The sequence below is a fragment of the Anomalospiza imberbis genome, unplaced genomic scaffold (assembly GCF_031753505.1).
Source record: "Anomalospiza imberbis isolate Cuckoo-Finch-1a 21T00152 unplaced genomic scaffold, ASM3175350v1 scaffold_77, whole genome shotgun sequence".
NCBI classification, from domain to species: domain Eukaryota; kingdom Metazoa; phylum Chordata; class Aves; order Passeriformes; family Viduidae; genus Anomalospiza; species Anomalospiza imberbis.
The window spans coordinates 42,112-64,146 of record NW_027100387.1 but is presented as its reverse complement, the minus strand read 5'-3'; the positions used below and the strand labels follow the sequence as shown (position 1 = coordinate 64,146).

At 50.9% G+C, this 22,035-nt stretch overlaps 1 protein-coding gene across 8 annotated transcripts in view; it reads left to right on the top strand.

The window, feature by feature from the left end:
- The window catches only part of LOC137467733 (E3 ubiquitin-protein ligase NEDD4-like), an 89,711-nt gene extending 73,554 nt beyond the window's left edge, over positions 1-16,157 (top strand). For 4 of the 8 annotated variants that reach the window (XM_068179159.1, XM_068179162.1, XM_068179154.1 and 1 more), the window contains 17 exons: positions 178-375; positions 784-861; positions 2,198-2,252; positions 2,342-2,398; positions 6,132-6,190; positions 7,501-7,566; positions 8,035-8,264; positions 8,910-9,031; positions 9,809-9,879; positions 9,983-10,078; positions 11,004-11,077; positions 12,075-12,135; positions 12,423-12,482; positions 12,955-13,062; positions 13,367-13,463; positions 13,751-13,823; positions 14,794-16,157. In XM_068179159.1, coding sequence (XP_068035260.1) covers positions 178-375; positions 784-861; positions 2,198-2,252; positions 2,342-2,398; positions 6,132-6,190; positions 7,501-7,566; positions 8,035-8,264; positions 8,910-9,031; positions 9,809-9,879; positions 9,983-10,078; positions 11,004-11,077; positions 12,075-12,135; positions 12,423-12,482; positions 12,955-13,062; positions 13,367-13,463; positions 13,751-13,823; positions 14,794-14,896 — 1,608 coding nt within the window. In that variant the 3' untranslated portion in view covers positions 14,897-16,157. The remainder of the gene's footprint in view (positions 1-177; positions 376-783; positions 862-2,197; positions 2,253-2,341; positions 2,399-6,131; positions 6,191-7,500; positions 7,567-8,034; positions 8,265-8,909; positions 9,032-9,808; positions 9,880-9,982; positions 10,079-11,003; positions 11,078-12,074; positions 12,136-12,422; positions 12,483-12,954; positions 13,063-13,366; positions 13,464-13,750; positions 13,824-14,793) is intronic. The other 4 variants (XM_068179161.1, XM_068179160.1, XM_068179155.1 and 1 more) reach the window with 1 other exon arrangement.
- The last annotated feature ends 5,878 nt before the right edge of the window (positions 16,158-22,035 follow it).

Below are 22,035 nucleotides of genomic sequence, written 5' to 3'. Positions count from 1 at the left end.
ACTGGGCATGTTAGAAGGCACAGATAGAGCTAATTAAGTTCTAGTAAATCAGTCCCAGCATTTAATTGTAGTATTAGTTACATCGGGAATGAAAAGCTACTTGCTGTGAAGCCAGGTCGGGTTGGTTTTGCAGCCCCGAGTGCCGTGTGCGCAATGGTGCTGTTTCCTGCTCCGCAGGGCATGAAGGACTCTCCGGTGCGCAGGGCGGTGAAGGACACCCTGTCCAACCCTCAGTCCCCACAGCCGTCCCCCTACAACTCCCCCAAGCCGCAGCACAAGGGGGCCCAGAGCTTCCTGCCCCCGGGCTGGGAGATGCGCATCGCCCCGAACGGCCGCCCCTTCTTCATCGACCACAACACCAAGACCACCACCTGGGTAAGGGCGCTCCAGCCGAGGCCCCGGGGGCCACGCTCCCACCTCTGTCTTCTGCCTGCATGCCCCTATTTCAGCATGGCTCTTGTCTTCGTGTTTTTAAGAGCCAAAAATGTGCATGTGGATGTAAAAGCCCTTGTGGAGTGCAGACATCCTAAGAACAGGCCTGTGGTTTTTGAAGCATATCCCTGGACATAGCACACATTTAATGGAGTCAGGTCTTGCATCACCCTAACTCACTCAGCACTGGAAAATTCAGTGCACTGTAGAAATCCTAATAAGGCATATTTTGTTTTATTCTCAAAAGAATAAAAAACTGTAAACTGTAACGTAGGAGGATTTCCAGAGAAGTCTGTGCTTTGTAGATCTACCTTGATCTGTTGGATTTACAGTTGCATTCCTGTGTTCCAGGAGGATCCACGGCTGAAGTTTCCAGTGCACTTGAGATCCAAAGCGTCTCTGAACCCCAATGACTTGGGCCCTCTTCCTGTAAGTGATGCTGTGCCTGTGTTCTAACCCACACCTCCTGTCCCAGGGCTCTGTTCTGTTCTGGGCACAGGCTGCTGCAGCCCTTCTTGGAGGCTCTGGAGCCCTGCTGTGCCCTGGGGCTTGCTCAGGCCCTCCAGAGCCCGCCCAGGAGTCTCTAACTCTTGGCCTTTTCCTGTGCTACTGAAGTGTTGTGCTTTGCACACACTTACCTGGGCTGTGTCTGACTGTGCTTTTAGATAATCATAATCACTGCTTAGGAAAAACAGAGCAGATTGTGCCAAGCAAGCTCTATCAGTGCACCAGCATATTGTAGCATTTAGAAATTGGAATAAATTTTGATTTTTCAATGAAACCTCCATATTTTGCAGGGCAAATCATCATTTTAATGTCAGAAGTTTTGTCATATTTGTAGTCAAAGTACAATGGGGATTTACAGACATGTCAAATGCAGAGCTTTACTTTGTTTTTAAAATACTCCCAGCCCTTAAAGGTGGAGAGTAATGTGTGAAAGCAGACAAGTTTCTGGTCACAGCAGCAGGAATGCTCTTTGGCTTTAGGAAACAGTTGTCCAGGTACGTGGGGCGTGTGTTAACCGTGGAGGCAGTGAAGGTCCAGTTACAGTTTGTTCTGTTAACTGCAAGGAGTGAAACATGCAGTGAAACCAGGGCAGCCTGACCTGTCACTAGCAACAGATTGTTAGTAACAGAGTTCACCTCAGTTAAACCTCCTGGTTTGGAGTGAGGTTGGGATGACTACAGAATTTAACACGAGTTCCTCCAACTGGACTGAAGTGAAATAATTTCTCCTCTGTAGTTTCTGGCAGCCCAGGCTGGCCAGCATTGCCTGTCCCTACATCCTGCCATCCACTCTCCTTTCTGCACTGCAGGCGCTTGGGACATGAGAAAAGGGAACGGTGAAAAGGGAAGCACTGAGGACTAGGTTAGGACATTCTTGTCCCACTGTACAGGGAGCCTGGGTTACACATTTAAAGTAAATAACCCACATGGCTTTCAGAAGTAGGAGCAGAAACGATGGATCATCTGTTCTCTGTGATTGTTTGCTCACAGCAGGAAATGGGTGGGAATCCTGAGGCTAGAGGTTTCCTCTATAAAAAATATTCCCTGCACAGGATGCAGTCACCTATATAAGATTTAGGTGTGAGTCTGCCTGGATTTGTGGCCTTGCCATTATGCATCTGGTCACCTGGGGTTTCCTACCTCATAAGCACCTTTGAGACAAGTCCAGTAGGTGTGAGCAATGCCCTGCTTCAGGCTGTGTGGGACTGGTACTATTTCACTTACTCTCTCTTTTCTTTGTTTTTATTTCCCATCTCCAGCCTGGCTGGGAGGAAAGAATACACCTGGATGGAAGAACATTTTATATAGACCATAGTAAGTAAGCACTCAGGTACTAGAGCAAATAGACGAAGGGAGGTACTAAGTATTGAAGTGAAAGCTTTGTGATTTTACTCTTCATTTAGGAAGCCAGGTGTTGATATGTGGAGACATTGATACCAGAGACTTAGTGCCCTCCTACGGTACTGTACATTCACTGGAAGCTTGCTTTAATTGGCTCATCAAGCTTTGTCCCTCTCTGACTTGTGAAGCATTAACATTTCCTCTCTGTGGTTTATTTTGTTCTTGTTGATATTTTGGAGTTGTTGTTGTTGTTGTTGATGATCCCATGGCTTATTTGCACTTAATAAATTAAAATATACTCTAGGAATAGAAAATAAGATGAGAAAAGATCCTGTAGCCACAGCTCCACATATAGGCAGTGGAGCAATTAGCACTGAGAAGTACTTTCCTCTGCTTTCAGGTCTGTGGCAGTGCTGATTCTGATCTTATTTCCTATTTAGAGCATGTGAAACTGCACCAGCCCATTAATATTCTCCAGTTCTGTTAGTGGAGTTTTAGTGTAAGTGATGTTTCATTGTAGATTTGTCTTCCTAGAGCATCTCAGAACTGCTGTGTGAGTTTTGTTGGTGTTTGGAAACAAAGCAGCCCACAAAGGCTGGGCTGGGTCTTCTTATAATAAGACATTTCTTCGCAGCCATAGCTAACTCTCATAACCATCAGAGGAGGGTGCACAGAGAGTTAAAACCTAAACTTACCCACGTTTGACAGAATTAGGTTTGTCCCTCAGTATCACTGACTCCCATGCTCATCCATACAGATGACAATATTAAGTCATTATTAAAAGACTGCCTTTAAAGTAATACCAATTCTGAAATAGTATAAATCCTTTTAACTAAACATTAGAAATAATACACTTGTCAAGCACTCGAAGAACCTCTTCCAAACTTTGGTACAGAGTTATTTTCCTTTATCCCTTCTGTAATTGTTTTTGCCAACAGAGATCTGGAAATATAACTATGGCAAATGATTCTAAACTGCTGCCACTAAGGAGTCACAGGATAAAGCTGTCCCATTTAAAACACCTGTGTATCTGCTGAGACTCCCAATCTCTCTTAAAACTCTTTAATTTTTCAGTCTCCTAAAGCTGTTTGAGCATGCGTTAGTCCCTAAAATGGAATGTTAAAAATCATACATTAATTAGATTTCCTCAAAGAATTTGTAACTGTTGGGAAGCAAAATTTATGTGCATCTGAATTCTCCCTCTAGTCTCTTTTGATCTGAGTGGATTTAGCTTCTGACATAGCATTTTTCACAAAAGTTTAGGGAAGCTTTTGGTAATGCTGCCTGTTTCCAGCAGATGTCCCTTTGGTCCCAGCCTGGTCCCTGAGCACTGCTGTGGTGGCTGGGCTGGGGGGCATGGAGGGCCAGGGGCTGTGCCACTGCCAGGACACAAAACCAGCAGGACAAGTCTGACAGAGTCAGCTGCTGGTCGTGTCCTGCTTCCCTGCCACGTTTTGTAACTCTGCTGCATAGTTCTCCAGTGCTCTTTGTCCTATTTTTGAAATGGTTTTCTCATCCCTGGGAGAAACTGCCGAAGTCCCCTGCAGCCAGCACAGCCCCTCTGCTGTACACAGGGACCAGGAGCACTGAGTACTGATGCAGCACACCGGTGTTACTGGTACCAGAGGCTGTGTGTGACAGGGAACCCCTTTGCCTGGCTCTCTGGGCCCTCAGCTGCCCCAGGCACCTTACCTTCCATGGACACACTGGTGTTCCCTGCACACTGCTGCCACTCCTGGGAGCCTCCCAGGCATGTGCTATCTACCCGTTGGAAGGGATCAGAAGGGAAAACAACCGTTTTGCATCTATTTTCTGAACCAGTGATTCACAGACAGGGGGGAAGGATACATGGAATGGGTTCCCCTCCACCTGCACGTGGTGATATTTACAACATGCATCAGTGATTTACACAAGGAATTAGGAGGAAGCACTCCTTAGTTCAGCAGGAAGCAGCAGGGCAGGAGAGGGGAGAGGGGCTCGCTGGAATGGGATGGGAAGTCAGAGTGAGTCTGGCAAATGGCTACTGCAGTGTGCAGGAAGAGACTGTGTAAAGAGAATTGCAAAGTGTTACTCAGAATGGGAGCAATTAGCAGAATTTGGGTTGAAAAGGGCATGAAAAGTACCATCACCTGGTCATGAACTATCTCACCCTGTGATGTATTGACAGGAGTGCTGAAATCCAACCTGGAGTAACCCTTCCGATGCCATCAGCACTGGGAATGTTTGGCTGTGAGAGTTCTGTGTCTGGCAGGGGGTCCCAAAATTCAGGGAAATAGTGGCCCCTTTGGAAAGGCAGGGAGAAGAGGGAATCCTCAAAGGCCTGAGAGCCTGGTTTGTGACAGAATTGTATTGGTGGGAAGACTCAAATTTTTGAAATTTTAGAAAATGTTGAGACTTTTGAAAATGTTTTTCAAAAGGAATGAGTTTGTTATCCATGTCCACTTGGGATAAGACAGAGAATCCTGAGCTACAGTTCCAGGTGAAGTGGCTCATGCCAGACCCCTGTAGCCCTGGAACACCATTTGTAATATGAAGTCCCTGTAAGACTCTGAAAAGAAAGTTAGACTGAGATTCGTTGGTGTCATCGCACACTCTGAAGTACAGAGAGCAAAGAGCTGACACAACACATTGTCAGTCATTTATGTTACCTCTGATTCCACAGAAAACTGGCACTGTGATTTGTGGCCACTGGTGTCAAGAAGGTGACCAGAGAACTCTGTAGAAGGGAATTCCAGTGTAGGGGTTGAAAACGGAAAGGGTTGGGCTGGGTTTCCACCTTGGCAGCAGCTCTGCTTCATGCATCTCTGGGGTCTCTGGAGCTCAGGCTGGCAGCCCTCCAGCATTCCTGTAAGTGATAAATAGCTTTAATGTGTGAAGGGAAATAAAATAGTATTTTACTATTGAATTAACTAATAGATCAAATGTCTTGGATTGTGCTTGCAATCATTTAGAATTTTCTCCAGTTAACATTTGCTGAATGACACCTTTCAGATCCCAGTCCTTCTGAAACCAGCTTGGGATGCAAACTTACAGGGCTTTTCCAGTTCTAGAAACATGGAAAATGCTACCTTGATTCCTGATACCCAGTTCCTAACCCAGAGCAGTGTCTGTAACAAACAGAGGGATGGCAGGCCAAGCGTGACCAACACCTCGCCATTGCAGGTGGCAACTGGGCTGGGGTTTGGAGCATTGTCTTACTGTTGCAACACCATTGTTTTGTTGTGATTCTGTTGTGTTCAGAATCTTGGGAGGAGCAGCTGTCTGGAGGCAGGGAAGGGGAGTCCCACCATGGTCCTGTAGAACCTTTTCTACATCCTCCCGGTGCTCTTCAAAGCTGTAGATGGAAAGAACTGGGCTGTGTTGTGCCACTGCCAGCATCTCCATTGGTTGTAACTGGGTGATTTTCTTGCTCCAAAACAGGACAGTTCTGCCTCCCTTTACCTTCTCATTAAGGTCTAGGAAAAATGTTATTCCCTCCAAATTTAGAAGTATGATACTTCAGCCGTCTATGCAAAATTTCCAAACAGTAACCTAGGGTGTCATTGCCAAAAGTTCTGGGTTCCTTTACCTGTCGGGCCGTGTATCTCCAGTCCCAGCCCGTGTTCAAATGAACATGTTCACTCACTCCTGCAGATGTTGCCATCAGAGCAGTGCAAATTCCCTGGGTTCTGGGGTAGTTCTGTGTTTTTGAGTGAATGTTTTCAACTAAACAGTGTGTTGGAGCTGGGGAGGGTGGGGAGACACAAGCCTTTGCTAACCCTGACAGACCTGAGCAGTGCTAGGGAGAAAACAACAGATGTTCACAGTGTGGTACCAGAGAAGCCATGGGATCATCTCTTTTGTTATTTGCAGATAATAAAATTACCCAGTGGGAAGACCCCAGGCTGCAGAACCCAGCCATCACGGGCCCAGTAAGTACTGCTGTGGGATCTTCCATGAAATGCCCTGACTCGGGTACAGCTGGAACAGCAGCAGGCCCTGCCTGCTCCCCAGATCAGGGGTGGGCAGCCTGGGAAGCAGGAGCTCTGCTGGTCTACCTCCTAAGCCAGAAAAAGCTGGGAATGTCACAGCAAGTTCTGGGCAGTCTCCCAGATTGTCCAGGGTTTGGGGATGGTTATTGGAGAAGTGCTCCTATTTACCCATTACCTGGGTCATTACTGACAGGAGGATTTTACTGAGCTGACACACCATTCTGTTTATTCTGGGATCTCTGGACAATGAAAAGCTCTTTACACTTGGGAGGAGAGAGGTGGGCCTATGTAGATTCAAAGTGTGGGAAAAAAAGACAAAAAAATCGGTCTGTCAGTTTAAGAGACATAAAGCTTCCTGCAGTTAAACAGAGGTTTCAGAATATCAGCCTTAGGGAAAAAATAAACACAGCATTTTACTTCAGTATCAAATTTTAAAAACATCAGAGTGATTCTTTTACTTTTTCTGCTGGGTTATGCCAGTTTATGCTATTTTATGGTATTCTGAGTGATCAGACTTCCAATCCCAAGATGTTTCCTGGTGCCAAGAGTACCCTTTTATTCTGCATCAGTCCTTGGGACCTTTAAGAGTTTCAGGACACAGCAGATGAGCCTGCTGCACGGTTAAATTCCAACTGCTCAGTAATAATATCAATAATAGTCACTTTTTGACCATAGTTGCTTTTGGAGGGATTTACTCATTTATCAGGCATTTAAAACTGGAGATCCTCACACACAGTACTGTGCAAATTGCTAATAGGCCTCCCCCCAGAAATGCTGAGCATAAATGAGAGAGACTATTTGAGAAAGTTTGTTTGAAGGAAATGAAATGATCATGGTCTCCTTGAGCGACTGACAGTGGTTTGTTTGTTGGTTTTAAGGGAAAGCTGGAGCTAATCCATTTCACAGAAGCACTAGGAATTCATCTGAATGCTTTCAATAATATTTCTGCTGCCATGACAAACAGAATTACTTAAATTGCATTTCAGGTAGCGTTTAAATAAAGGAAACACATAGAAAGATTATTTAATGGCTGTAGTAAAGTCATATTATCATCAGTAAAATGATCAGAGTAAAGTGATGTCATTTTGTGGGATTTTAAAATCTCTCCTGGCTGCTGTCCCTCATGGGTGGGTTCAGGGGAGCCCATAGCACAATGTGTGGGTAGCAGGGCTGTCCATCCCTTTTAAGTGCTGTGGGGTAGCAAACTGCTGAGTAGCAGGAATGACGTGTCCTCCTGCTGCTCCCAACAGGCAGTGCCGTACTCCAGGGAGTTCAAGCAGAAATACGACTACTTCCGCAAGAAGTTAAAGAAACCTGTGAGTAGAACCAGCTCGGGGGCTGCAGGACACACCTGCCAGGCTGCTCCATTGTGCTGCTCATGAAGGGCTCACGTAGGAACCAAAAACACGAAGCAAAGTTTGAATTTGATGGGTTTCTCGACAAAAAGCTTTTCTAAGTCTTTAAGACTCACATCTTTCTAGATAAATGCAAATGCCCTTAAAATAGAGCACAGCCGATCATTCTCCTTTTTTGTTTTGTTTGTTTGATACTTTTCTTGTCATTTTCATCAAATATTTACCTCAGAAGTCTGCAGCACTGTTCTGGAACTAGCCCAGTTTCCCCCATGCTCTCAGCTCGTGGACTGAGAGAGCACTGGGAAATAAAAACATGGGGAAGTGGAACACCAGGTGTCTGATCTGTCACTGAGCTGTTCTCAGCCAGTAATTTGCCCAAAGACTTTTTTCTTGAGACTAACAAGGATAATCTAATCTTTTTTCACACAGGCTGACATACCCAACAGATTTGAGATGAAATTACACAGAAATAACATCTTTGAGGAGTCCTACAGAAGAATCATGTCTGTGAAGAGACCTGATGTACTAAAAGCCAGGCTCTGGATTGAATTTGAGTCAGAGAAAGGACTTGACTATGGAGGTGTGGCCAGAGAATGGTTTTTTCTCTTGTCCAAGGAGATGTTTAACCCTTACTATGGTCTCTTTGAATACTCAGCAACGTAAGTGTCCATTAAATATTTGTATTCTCAAGGGATATACATTACATTTTGCATAAGAGGCAAAGTTGCTCTGGGCAGAAGTAGCTCCTCCTTCCCAGGGTGCCCTGGGCAGCCCCACTGCCCTGTTCCTGCTGCCCTTCAGAGAGCCTCTGGAATTCTCCTTGAGAACCCAGAAAACATTTCCATTGCTCAGACAATATCCAGGGCAGCAAAACTGCAGTTTTTTAGGCCAGTGATGGCGAAGGGACCGATGTCACAGAAAAGCCTCTTTCCTCTGCTGCCCAGAGTTCCAGCACTGCTGTAGAGCAAGCTCGGAACGCAGCTGCTCATTCACACGGCAGGAGTTCCCCAGCAGTGGCTTCCCAGAACTGTACAGTGGGGGCTGCCCAGCTTTAAAATCGTGGAGCAATCCATTAGTGCACAGGAGAGAGGGCTCCTGCTCACAGTGGGTTTGGTTTGCTGCTGTGTCAGCCCTTCAGCCCTCAGTGGCTCCGTGGTGGGACAGACTGAAAAGGACTTGGGCACAGCCCCACAGCGCTGCTGAAGGGACATGCCCCTAAGCACTAGTTATTTATTAACATATCTGAGTATGTGCTTATTTAAAGACTCGGTTCTTCAGCTGTTTTTTTTCTTTCCCCAAAAAAGGGACAACTATACACTTCAGATTAATCCTAATTCAGGTCTCTGTAACGAAGACCATCTGTCATACTTCACCTTCATTGGCCGGGTGGCCGGCCTGGCCGTGTACCACGGGAAGCTGCTGGACGGTGAGTCCTGCTCCTGCTCTGCTGCTGCCACTGGGCTTTGGGGAAGGAAATGCACCTGCTTGAGCGCCCCAGGTTCTGGGGACAGTCTGGGACTGGCACTCTAGAGACCTGAATGGTGATTCACAAAATTACAGTGTCTTACTCAACAAGTGTGTTTCATACAAAGTTTTCCTTTCTCCACTCAAGTTAAAACTCCAGAACCAGCATGAGCACTGTCCCTAGAGGAGAAGCATGGAATTTGTATCAGTCATTTCCATGCAAACCTGCAGCCAAACTAGGGGGGCCAACTGCAGCATATTTTGATATGTAAAATTATTGCTGAAGGCTTTAATTACAATTTCTGCTGCATTTTGAAATCTCACACCAGGCAGACATTACTGACCAGATTTTCCTGAGCCCTGCTGCAGCAGAGGAAGCAGAAGAGTCCTGAGCAGAGGAAGCTCAGCAGCCAGGTTTTCAAGCAACTTCTTGGAGAGAGGAGCAGTGATTTTAAATGGGATAGTGTGCCCTGAGCTCAATTCCCCAGCTTTTTGTTCTCTCTGCCATTAATGTTAGGGTGGTCAGTGGAGTATGGTAGTTAGTGGATAATTGTAGAAACTGAAAAATTGGACTTTCTGTGCTTCGATAAACCTGAGCTGCTATGATGCTGTTGCAGTTGCAGGACTGTTCCAGTCAGGAGGTAACAGGAAATGCCAGGGGTGGTGCCCTGAGCAGTCGTACCTTTATGGAATGTGCAGATGCAGAGCAGGGCATGGAACGCTCTCCTCTCTCTTGCAGGCTTCTTCATCAGACCTTTCTACAAGATGATGCTGGGGAAGCCCATAACGCTGAAGGACATGGAATCAGTGGTGAGACCCCATTTAAACCGTGCCAGGGCTCACAGGCCCATGGGTTTCTACAACTCTGCACTAATTGCCCATTTTCAAACTGCCTAATTGTGATCTGCCCTAGGATAGTGAATACTACAACTCTCTGAAGTGGATCCTGGAAAATGACCCTACGGAGCTGGATCTCATGTTTTGCATAGACGAGGAAAACTTTGGACAGGTATGTAAAGGTTATTTACATCTTAGAACTGGTTATTGCCAGCAAGTACCTCAGTACTGAGCAGAGTCTCGTGGTGGTGAATGCACTGATCAGCCTTCACCTCGCTATGTTCCCAACGGGGACTCGGGGTGCCACATTCCTGTCAGGGAGCCACGACATCTCTGGGACAAGCCAGATATGCAGCTGAGTAAAATACTTGCAAATGAGGAGGAATAAAGGTGTCCCACAGTCCAGCTGGGACGTGGTCCAGGCCCAGGGACTGCCTGGGTTTCTGAGGTCGAAGGTGTCCTCAGAGGAGGGCGGTGGAATGACGCCAGGGAGGTCCTCTCTGTTGAGCCTGTCACAGTGGCAGCTGGTACAACGGGGGCATGCTGCCAGGTTTAAAAGGGTCACAGTCAGTGGGTAACTTTTGCCACTACAAATGAAAAAACTTCAACATTTCAAACTATGCACTCAATGTCCTGTCAAAAACATTCTGATCCACTTTCCAGCGCGTACTGCCTTTTTCCTGAAGCAACATACGGTTCTGGATTACATGGAGAACTAGGGAGAGTATTGAAGCCACAGAATAGAGAGGTTTTGTAATATACTGGTTGGCTTTGGGCAGTTTCAATATGTGATTTAGCTTCTTCTATGATAAATAATAACTATTATGATTTTGTATATATAAAGTATGTCCTTTGTGGTTATATTTTATATAAATATATCATTTCATTATTATAAATAATAATTAAAATAAAATTATTAGTAAATAGCCAGCCTCTCTGCTAGTTTCCTCTTCTGTCAACACAAGTTTGTTTGAAAGTGTAAATCAATTTATTAATGATTTCCTGATAATGCTTGTAAAATGCTGCTCAGGGAGAGTGGGTTCTGGGAGAAAGATGTCCTCAAATAATAGGAGGTTTTTTGGTCTTCTGAAATATAGACATATCAAGTGGACCTGAAGCCCAATGGGTCCGAAATCATGGTAACAAATGAAAACAAGCGGGAATACATTGAGTAAGTATCATTATGGAATATGCCTGGGGGTAAAAAAGAGCAGTTGTACTTACAATTGACCCTGCTGCAGTTCCTGTTGCTTGTACTTCACAAGAGCATCAGGGATCACTGGAAAAAAAAAAAATCTTACTGTTAACACTGGTTATATCCAGTCAGACATAAGAACAAAGAGTAAAATAAATTACGTGCTTTGTTCTCCTGAAATTCCCCTCCATGGAAACGTGCATTTCCAACATCTGGCTCAAGTTCAGATGAGCCAGAAGGTGCTCTCCAGCCTGACCCTCATCCCATTGTCCTCCCCTGCCAGTCACAGACCAGAGCCAGGATTCCAGTGCCAGCATTCCTACCAAAAATCAGCCAAATCTGAAATTAGGTTTTATTTTCAGCTCTCTCAGTTCTTTCACCTACCAGGATGTAAAATGCTAAATTCACTTATACCTGCTGGCATTTCAAATTAGGGCCTTTTCCAAGGTGAAAGACATTAAAATTGATACATTCATGCAAATTAGAATTCATTTCCAGTGCCTGGACCTAGACCAGTTCCATGCCTGGAACTGATATTTTTATGCCTGCACCTGTGAGGTGTTTGTGCTGTGGGTGACTGGTACTAAAAGCAAGGTGTCCCTTTGATGCTGCAGTTTATTTCTCTATAGGTGAGATGCTGTCCTGACAGCTCTCCTCAGAGCTTGCAGGCTTTGCTGGGAATTTTTAATTACTCACTGCTCTGGAAGAATAAAATGTCTCCTCATGTAGGTACTTACAGGAGCAAAAATATTCCCACTGTGATTTGGTCATAGTCACTGGGGTTTTTGGTTTGTTTCTTCAAAATTCCTTTAGTCACCAGCCAATACATTGGAACAACTGGTGAAAACTGCTTAGTTACCCGAAGTTGTAAATGACAAACTGAAAGCACCTGGGGCTGCTGAAACCTCTGAACACTTGGCTGAGACCTGCTAATGAGTTTGTTTTTCTGATGGGGTTTTGTTTCTTTCTGCAGCCTGGTCATCCAGTGGCGGTTTGTCAACAGAGTGCAGAAACAAATGAATGCCTTTCTGGAGGTGAGGCTCTTTAATGCCTTTCTTTCACAAAAGTAGGGATACAGATTTCTTACCCACTGGTGTCTGTGTAAAGGGAGCAGGGAGCTTGGCAGGGAATGCAAATAGAATACTTATGTTTATGATTTTTCAGTTCTATCTTGTGTAAGACTACATCATCTTTCCCTTATGAGAATAAGGTCATTCTCTTTCAAGTTTAATTATTTGAGCTTGAAGTAATTTGGTCACTGATGTTTTAAATTAGGATTTTTGTGGGATGAGAGTTTTAACTTTGCTCTTTTTCTTTTTAGGGATTCACAGAACTGCTTCCTATTGATCTGATTAAAATTTTTGATGAGAATGAACTGGAGGTGAGTCAATTTGGTGCCCCAAGCTGACAGTTCTGACAGATGCACCATGTTCTGGGCTCTTCAGTCATCCCTCCCGCTCCCTAAGGGAATGTGCAGACACAGCTGCCTTGCTCAGAGTTGGAAATTAGATGTTTCTTCCCAATTAATAAATCTATTCATGACATGCAAAGAACTGCACTCAGGGAGGTGGTTGGGGGGGTGCCTCTGAAAGCCTGGAAGTAGCTTAGTGAGTAAGTGCCATCATGCCTCTGCCAGTCCCATTTGAGCCAAACACATGGAAGTTGCTGTCACAGTATGGCAGTGTGCAGCCATTCTCCAGTAACTGGAATACTCTGGGAAGAAGCTCTGACTCTCCCCTGTGCGTGCATAAATGACTGAAGGTCAGAGCCCTGAGGGGCAGTGAGACCTAGTTACCCCATGAGTGCAGGGAAACACACACTCATTCACATCCCACCGTTCTGTTTCCCTGCAGTTACTGATGTGTGGCCTCGGTGACGTCGATGTCAATGACTGGAGACAACACACCATCTACAAAAATGGTTACTGCCCAAACCATCCCGTTATCCAGTGGTTCTGGAAGGTAAGACTGGCACCGCCTCTGACTGGTCCTGTAAGTGAAAGTTACTGCCCTTTTTTGCAATCTTTTTTCTTCATGAAAACTGCTAAGAATGGGGCGATGTTGTGCTGGGGGGCAGGACCTGCTCCCACCTCACTCAGGTGAGGACAGGTGCCGCTCTTGCCAGAGCAGCCCACAGATGGGAGCCGGAGCCGAGACAGTCCATTGTGTTCTGAGAGTTGGCTCATACAAAAGGTGATTCACGCTGGCTTCGGGCTGCTCTCGGGGCCCATCCAGGCTGGGGCTGAGGGGGTCCATTTGCCAACAGGCTGTTCTGCTGATGGATGCTGAGAAACGGATCCGGCTGCTGCAGTTTGTGACCGGGACGTCACGCGTGCCTATGAACGGATTTGCTGAACTTTATGGTGAGCTGCTCGCGGCGCGATGGCAATCCAGCCAGCCTCTGACCCTCACGTAGCACTGAGTTGTAAATGCTGATCTCTGAGCTGACTTCCTTGGCATTATGCAAGCTCTGAAACCAACTCACTGGGCTTGGAAAGAAAGAACCACAGTCATGTTGCTTTAATGTACCTGTTACAGGTGAAGAATCCAGCCCACAATTGATGCCAACATTTCACGTTAAAAATAATGTTGAGAGAGTCTCTGTAGTGTCCAGCAATTTCTGTTTCATATGGTTTTCATTTTCACCCAGGTTCAAATGGTCCTCAGCTGTTTACAATAGAGCAGTGGGGAAGTCCTGACAAGCTGCCCCGAGCTCACACCTGGTAAGTCACCAAAGCATAAATTCCAGAGCTGCTCCTGCCAGAAGGGCCACGCTGCTGACCATACTCAGCTCTGCATCAAACAGCATTTGATCCTGTGGCTCCCCAGTGCCTTCACAAACTGAGAAACTGAAGGCTATTATTTTATTTCCCACATCCTAGTAAGTGGATGTAGTAAACTACAGCAAGTCAGACATCACCAAACAACCATAGAAAGCCCATAAATCATTGGAGAATTCAAAACAAAAGTAAGATCAGATAATTTAACCCTGGCTTATAGATTTTGCAAACATTGAAAGCATCCAGTACAAATTTCTCTTGCTCTGTTACATTTCAGGAATGTGGCTTTTTAAAGAAAAATGGTGCTGAATTGGAAAACTATTTTATGGACTATCAGTACAGACTGGGGATCTTTCTGTGAAACTAATAATTCTATAGAATAATGAGCTTTTATTAAAAAAAAAAACAATCCTGAAAACAAAAGCACAAAACCTACCAAACAAAAACAACAATACTACCTTGAACATGCTCCAAAATCAACCCATCCTCTTTGGGTTCCAATTTTCTGCTAGCTTTTAACTTTGGAAGATTATCTCTTGGATGTTTCATCTTTTTTTTCCTTCCAGAGAGGAAAGGATCTGTCCTCTAAATCCACAATATCTTTGCTGAGCTTCAAGAAATCAGTCCCTTAACAAAGATGGTTTTCCATCCTCTAAATACAGTGAAGGGCTTTCTGTTGGCTTTTTTTCCTCTCCAAAGGGATTCTTACCAAATTCCTGCTTCCAGCTTCCCAAAGGAAGGCAGCACTCAGTTACTGGAGAGCTCACTCAGGCAGGTGTGAGGTGTGCAGGGAACACTGTGGACCACAAGCTGCATTCTTAATCAAGATCCCTAATTCTTTAATCTTTTCTAGTTCTTAAAATCTCTGTTTTTCCATGGATTATTTGAGTGACTCTTTCCTTGTCCCTTCCAGCTTTAACCGCCTAGACTTACCTCTGTATGAATCTTTCGAGGACCTGCGGGAGAAGCTCCTCATGGCTGTGGAGAATGCCCAAGGGTTTGAAGGGGTGGATTAACTTTGCAGCACCCGTTCCCTCTCCAAGCACGTTCTGCTGGCTTTGGCACCTGCCCGAGGGACTCCGAGGGCTTGTGGCATAGCAGTTGCCCGGCGCTGGGCTCTGGAGCACACCCCGGCAGGGCGGGGGCCGAGCCCCGAGGCTGGGACTGTCACCTGGGGTGGCCTTGCTGATGTTCCCGCACCAGTTGCGAACTGATCACATTTCAGCAGGACTTACTCTATTTATGTTGTGCCTCTGTAGGCAAAGCCCTTAATAAATATTTTACACAATTTCTAATGACAATGAATGGAATTAATCATTTTACAGGTATAGTATTACAACCCATGTTTACTTCTTAACTGATTTAGACATTTTCAGATTTTATTTCATTACAATTAAATATCATATACTTGGAAAAATGAGCATTTTTCTTAATTTCATACCATTCTTTTTTTTCAAAGCACATTGAGCCTTGTGTTCCTAAAACTATTAGGAGAGTAGGAGAAAGCTCTGTTGGAAGCTTTCTCTCCACAGGCTGTCTCTCAAAAGCAACTCTCTTCATTAAGCACATCACTGTTCTTGTATCCAGAAGTATGGGCTGGATGTTGCATTTTTGTGTAAGTACTAGAAGAGTGTCAAGGCACAGCAGAGCCCTGACACAGCATGTCCAGATCTCTGTTCTCCTGAAGCTGCCTCATTACTGCCAAGCTGTACATGTGCTACAAAGCATCTGGGCTGGGGTTGGCATTTAGCCTTTTAGGAGAACGTGCTGAACCCTGTCATTCTCTCTGTACACTGACTGGTTTTCCATCCTTTCCGCATTCCTGTTTGCAATGGAGGCATTCCAAATGAAACCTGGCACTCTGGAACACAGCTCTGTTCTGGCTCCTGTTTGTGTGCACTTGCTAATGAACCTAATTAACACTGGGGTTGTTAATTTCTAATGGCAACAGACTCTGAAGGCACTTTCTGTACCACCGGGAAGGCAGACCTGGTATGACCATAAACACTAATGGGACTCTACTCCTTCCTACTGCACGTGTCCTTCTATGGTGAATTTGGCTGCTGCTGTATAAGAGAAAACCCCACCAGCTCTAGACCTGAGCCTGCAGACATGTTCCTCAGCAATTGTTTCTGTGATTTTTTACTTACAAAGATTTATTTAATATACACTGCTATCTAATCCATTTTGTTACCTATGACATGTTGCATGCTTAATCTATAATGTCTGAGTTGCATCTGTTTTCTGGCAGATTAAAGGTGACAGATTTGTGTTTGCCCCAGTGCAGTGACATGGTGACAGCACTGCTGGAGCAGGGCTGGTTCCACTGACCTGCAGCTCTGCCCCACCTGCTCCCCAGCATCCAAGGAAGATGACACCACTTGCCAAAACAAACTTCCACCTCACTGCCAACAGTTCTTGAGCCCTAGCCTTACCCGCGTGTCCAGCCTGCGTCCAGCCACACTGCGGAGCCTTGGATACAGGATCACCCAGCTGGGAAGAAGCCTCACTGCCAGTAGCATTCAGCAGTTATGGTCCCAGTCCTGAGGAAGATTAGGGCAGTATTTGAACGCAGTTCAAGATTCCTTCTCCATTAAATATGCTTCCTGACATTCCTGCCTGACCTTTCCATTGGAGGAGCAGCTGGAACACAAGACAGTGGCTGGCATCAGAGTAGACAGGAATGCTGGACTGATTGCTTGGCTCTGGGGATAAAAGAGATAAATCTAGGTATTCCCACTGACCTTGTACATTAAGCACAGCTGATTCTAATGTGGAACCCGGAAGGTCCCAGGAGGCCGGGTCCGGGTGACATCGGGGGCAGGGCCAGACGGCTTCAAGGGCGGGCCCGGGCGGTGGCAGGGGCGGGGCTTCCGAGGCGGGCCCCGGGCCCGACACAGGTGCGCGGGGCGGGGCCGGGCTCAGGTACGCGGGGCGGGGCCGAGGTCATTTAATCCCCGGAAATCGCACGTCGATCATTTGCTCACTATGACTACGGTGAGAGTAGGAGCTCCTGATCCAGGCTCCCCAGGTGGGTCGTGGGGCTTCCACTTCCCCACTGCGCCCTCTCCTTTCTTCGCACTGAATTCCTCTTCTTTCTCCCCCTTCCATCTGCCCCCTAAAACCTCTCCGCCTTTCCACCGACCTAGCCTGCCTTCATTCTTCCCCGTATTCCCCTTCTTCCTCCCCATTCCCCCCGCCCCAAAAACCGCCCCTCTTTTCTCCTGTCAACTCTCCTTCCTTCTCCCCGTATTGCTCCTCTTTCTACCCCTTCCTCGTCCCGTCCCTCTCCCTTGAAACCTGGGGAGAGTGAGCCACAGAGAAAAGTGGGAGAGAGGAAGGAGAGCATCAGATCTCACGCGGCAGGTGTCGGATGAGCGGCCCGAGCAGGGCCCCACTCTCACCCCGGGCGCGGTCGAAAGCGGTGAGGGGGAGGGGAACGGTTCTTTCCGCCCGCGGCGATCCAGCCGCGCTCGTCCCGCCGCGTTTCCCGGGGGGTGCGGTGGCCTCGCGGGGCCGCGGAGGGCTCGGCATCCCCGGGGGCTGCGAGGCAGCTCCGTGTCCGCCAGGCGGCGCCCCGCGGGGCGGGCGGCGGCGCAGAGGGCGCGGCGGTGCCGATGGGCTCCCGGGGCCGGCACGGGCGGTCCCCGTGCCCCGCCCGCTTCCAGCCGCGATCCAGCGTCTGCTCCGGGGAAGCGCCGTCCTCCTGGCGGGCCCGGCACCGGCACGGGACCCCAGCCCCGCGCCGGCCGGAGCAGGAGCGGCAGCGCCGGGCTCGGTCCCAGCGCCCGTCCCGGAGCGGCTCCTCCCGCCCGCGGCGATGCCGGTCCCGACCCCGGCCCCGATCCTCCGGCCCCGGGACTCACACACCGCCCGCCGAGGAAGAAGCGGCTCTGCCCAGCTTCAGCAGCAAATGCCGGCAGGACCAGGACCCGAATCCCCGGGCCCAGATCCCGGTCCCGGCCCCACCTGAGCGCCTCGGGCTCCGCGCAGCGCCGGGAGCAGGCTCCGGTCCGAGTTTCCGCACAGCGCCGAGCGCCGATCCCGCCACATCTCGAGAGGAGCATCTACCGCACAAAGCGGAGCGGGCGCGGAGCCGCCGGCATTTAGGGGCGCGGAGGGGGGCGGGGCCCGGGGGCGGGGCCGGCACAGGTGTGGCGGGCGGGGCCGGCACAGGTGTGCGCACAGGTGCGCGGGGCCCCAGCGCGGCTGCGCGGGGCGGGGCCGTGGGGGATTTAAACCGCGGGGAGGGCCCGGCGGAGCCATTTGCTCCTCGGCGCTCGGTGCGGGAGGCTGCGGCCGGGCCGGGCGCTATATCTCCTTTTCTCTCTCTTTTTCATCTGCCTTTTCTTTTATTCTTTATTTCTTTTTCGCTATACCTCTCGTTTCTACCCTCCCTTCCTCCCCTCCCCCACCCCCTACACCCTCCCCCCCCTACCCCCCCCTCCCTCTCCCCCCTAGCCCTCCCCTCCCTCCCCCCCCGGGCAGTCCCCCACTCCCCCCAACCATACCCTGCCCCTCCATCCGTTCCCTCTTGCTTCCACCCTTCCTTCCCTCCCCAACCGGGCTCCCCCGTGCCCCCCCCCCCCCTCCAGTCTCTCCCCACCTGCCTTCAATCCTCCTTCTCCTTCCTCCGCTCATCCTTCCCCCCCACACCCCGGCTCCTCCTGCCCCCTTTCCGTGATACCTTCCCCCCACACCTTCCGCCTCCTTCCCCAAACCTGCCTTCAACCTTCCTTTCCTCGCTCCACCCTGCCTTCCCCAAAGCCCCCTCCCCGGCTGCCCTGCACACCCCGACCTCTCCCCACCTGCCCCCTGTCCTTGTCACCCTCCGCCCAACCACCGCCTCTGCCCCCCTATTGCCGTTCTCCATTCCGCTCTCCTCCTTTCCCCGCAGCCGCGGGGCTCGGGGCGCCGGAGAATAAAGCCCAGAGGGCCGGAGCCCGGCGCCCCCCGCCCTCTCTGGGGTCCCCACACGGGGCCGGGCCCGCTCTGCGGGTCCCCCCATTCCAGTCCAACACACCGCCCGACACGGCCGGGGCTCCGGCTTTCCCTACATCACACTGGGGGGGTCGGGCTGGGGGTCAGGGAGGGCCCCCTCCTCCGGAGGAGGTCCTGGGGGGGAGGGGGTGTGGGTAGGTTAGGGGCGGACCCCCTCCGGAGGAGGGGGTCCGGGGGGGGGGGGGGGGTGGGCCCCCTCCGGAGGAGGGGGTCCCTGGGGGGGGGGTCGGGGCGGGCCCCCTCCGGAGGAGGGGGTCCGGGGAGGGGGGCGGGGGCGGAGGGGGGCCTTCCCCCCTCCAGGCTCCGCCCCTCCCTCGGACCCCTTCCTCCGGACGGGGCCCGCCCCGACCCCCTCCCGGGGACCCCCCTCCTCCGGACCGGGGCCCGGGGGGGGGGGAGGGGCGGGTGGGGGGAGGGAGGGCGGGCGGGTGGGGGGGAGGGAGACAGGCGGGGGTGCGGCCATTCCTGTGTCTGGAGCCCTTTTTTTTTTTTTTTGTGCCTGTCCACGCTGCAGAGTGACGTGCCGCCCCCCTACTACCCCCCCCCACCCCGCCTCCCCCCCCCCCGCCCTCCCCCCCCCACCCACCCCCCCCCCCTCCCCCCGGGCCCCGGTCCGGAGGAGGGGGTCCCCGGGAGGGGGCCGGCGCGGGCCCCGTCCGGAGGAAGGGGTCCGAGGGAGGGGCGGAGCCTGGAGGGGGGAAGGCCCCCCTCCGCCCCGCCCCCCTCCCCCGGACCCCCTCCTCCGGAGGGGGCCCGCCCCGACCCCCCCCCCAGGGACCCCCTCCTCCGGAGGGGGCCCGCCCTAACCTACCCACACCCCCTCCCCCCAGGACCCCCTCCGGAGGAGGGGGCCCTCCCTGACCCCCAGCCCGACCCCCCCAGTGTGATGTAGGGAAAGCCGGAGCCCCGGCCGTGTCGGGCGGTGTGTTGGACTGGAATGGGGGGACCCGCAGAGCGGGCCCGGCCCCGTGTGGGGACCCCAGAGAGGGCGGGGGGCGCCGGGCTCCGGCCCTCTGGGCTTTATTCTCCGGCGCCCCGAGCCCCGCGGCTGCGGGGAAAGGAGGAAAGGGGCGACGGGAAGAGAGAAGGGCTAGCAGGGCATGAGAAAGGGTAGGGAGGGAGGTCGGGCTGTGGAGGAAAGCGGGAGGGGAAGGGAAAGGGCGGCAGCGGGGAAGAGGGACGGTGGACAGAGGAGGGAGAGAAGGGGAAGAGAGAACGGAGGAGCGGGGTGGGGACAGGACAGGAAGGGAGGGGGGGGTTGGGTTTAGGGGAGAAAGAACGGGAATACGGGGAGGAGGAAGGAAGGGTAAAGGGAGGGGGGGACAGGAGGGGAGGCCGACAGGGGAGGAGAGGGAAAGGGGAGGGAAAGAGAAAGAGAATACGGGAAGTAGAAATGAAAGGTGGGGGGGAGGACGCCGAAAGGGGAGAGAAAGGAGCGGGCTTTGCGGAGGAGAGGAAAAGGGGAGAAAGGCAGAGAAAGAAGGGGAATACTAGGAGGAAGAAGGAAGAGTAGAGAGGGGGAGGACAGGAGAGGAGGCCGAAGGACCTCCTGTCCCGGGCTGCGGAGCCCGGACAAGAGACCCCCGTCCGCCACGCGCTCAGAGTGAGCAAATGGCGGGCGGGGCGATTCCCGGCCCTTAAATAGCCTCGGCCCCGCCCCGCGCAGCCGCCCTGGGGCCCCGCGCACCTGAGCCAGCCTCGGGACCCGCCCCTGAGGCGGCACCGGGACCCGCCCCTGAGGCGGCACCGGGACCCGCCCCTGAAGCCGCGCCCCCGGTACCGCCCATCCCCGCCCCCGGCCGCTTCCAGGCCCCGCCTCATAGGGCTTCGGCTTTTCGGCTAAACTCGGCTTGGTTCGGCTAAACTCGACTACTATCGACTGCACTCGGCTATTATCGGCTCTTCGGCTACACTCGGCTATAATCGGCTACGCTCGGCTAAACTCGGCTATAATCGGCTATACTCGGCTAAACTCGGTTATAATCGGCTCCTCGGCTAAACTCGGCTATACTCGGTTATAATCGGCTCCTCGGGTACACTCGGCTATACTCGGCTACACTCGGTTATAATCGGCTACACTCGGCTACACTCGGCTACACTCGGCTAAACTCGGCTTCTCGGCTAAACTCGGCTACACTCGGCTATACTCGGCTACACTCGGCTACACTCGGCTAAACTCGGCTCCTCGGCTATACTCGGCTACACTCGTCTATAATCGGCTATACTCGGCTACACTCGGCTATAATCGGCTCCTCGGCTAAACTCGGCTACACTCGGCTATAATCGGCTCCTCGGCTAAACTCGGCTACACTCGGCTACAATCGGCTACACTCGGCTACACTCGGCTATAATCGGCTCCTCGGCTAAACTCGGCTATAATCGGCTCCTCGGCTAAACTCGGCTACACTCGGCTATAATCGGCTCCTCGGCTAAACTCGGCTACACTCGGCTACAATCGGCTCCTCGGCTATACTCGGCTACACTCGGCTATAATCGGCTCCTCGGCTAAACTCGGCTACACTCGGCTATAATCGGCTCCTCGGCTAAACTCGGCTACACTCGGCTACAATCGGCTACACTCGGCTACACTCGGCTATAATCGGCTCCTCGGCTATACTCGGCTATAATCGGCTCCTCGGCTAAACTCGGCTACACTCGGCTAAACTCGGCTACACTTGGCTATAATCGGCTCCTCGGCTATACTCGGCTACATTCGGCTACACTCGGCTATAATCGGCTCCTCGGCTATACTCGGCTACATTCGGCTACACTCGGCTACACTCGGCTACACTCGGCTAAACTCGGCTTCTCGGCTAAACTCGGCTACACTCGGCTATAATCGGCTCCTCGGCTATAATCGGCTCCTCGGCTATACTCGGCTACACTCGGCTACACTCGGCTACACTCGGCTCCTCGGCTAAACTCGGCTACACTCGGCTACACTCGGCTATAATCGGCTCCTCGGCTAAACTCGGCTACATTCGGCTACATTCGGCTCCTCGGCTAAACTCGGCTACACTCGGCTACACTCGGCTATAATCGGCTCCTCGGCTAAACTCGGCTACATTCGGCTACACTCGGCTCCTCGGCTAAACTCGGCTACACTCGGCTACACTCGGCTAAACTCGGCTATAATCGGCTACAGTCGTCTGAA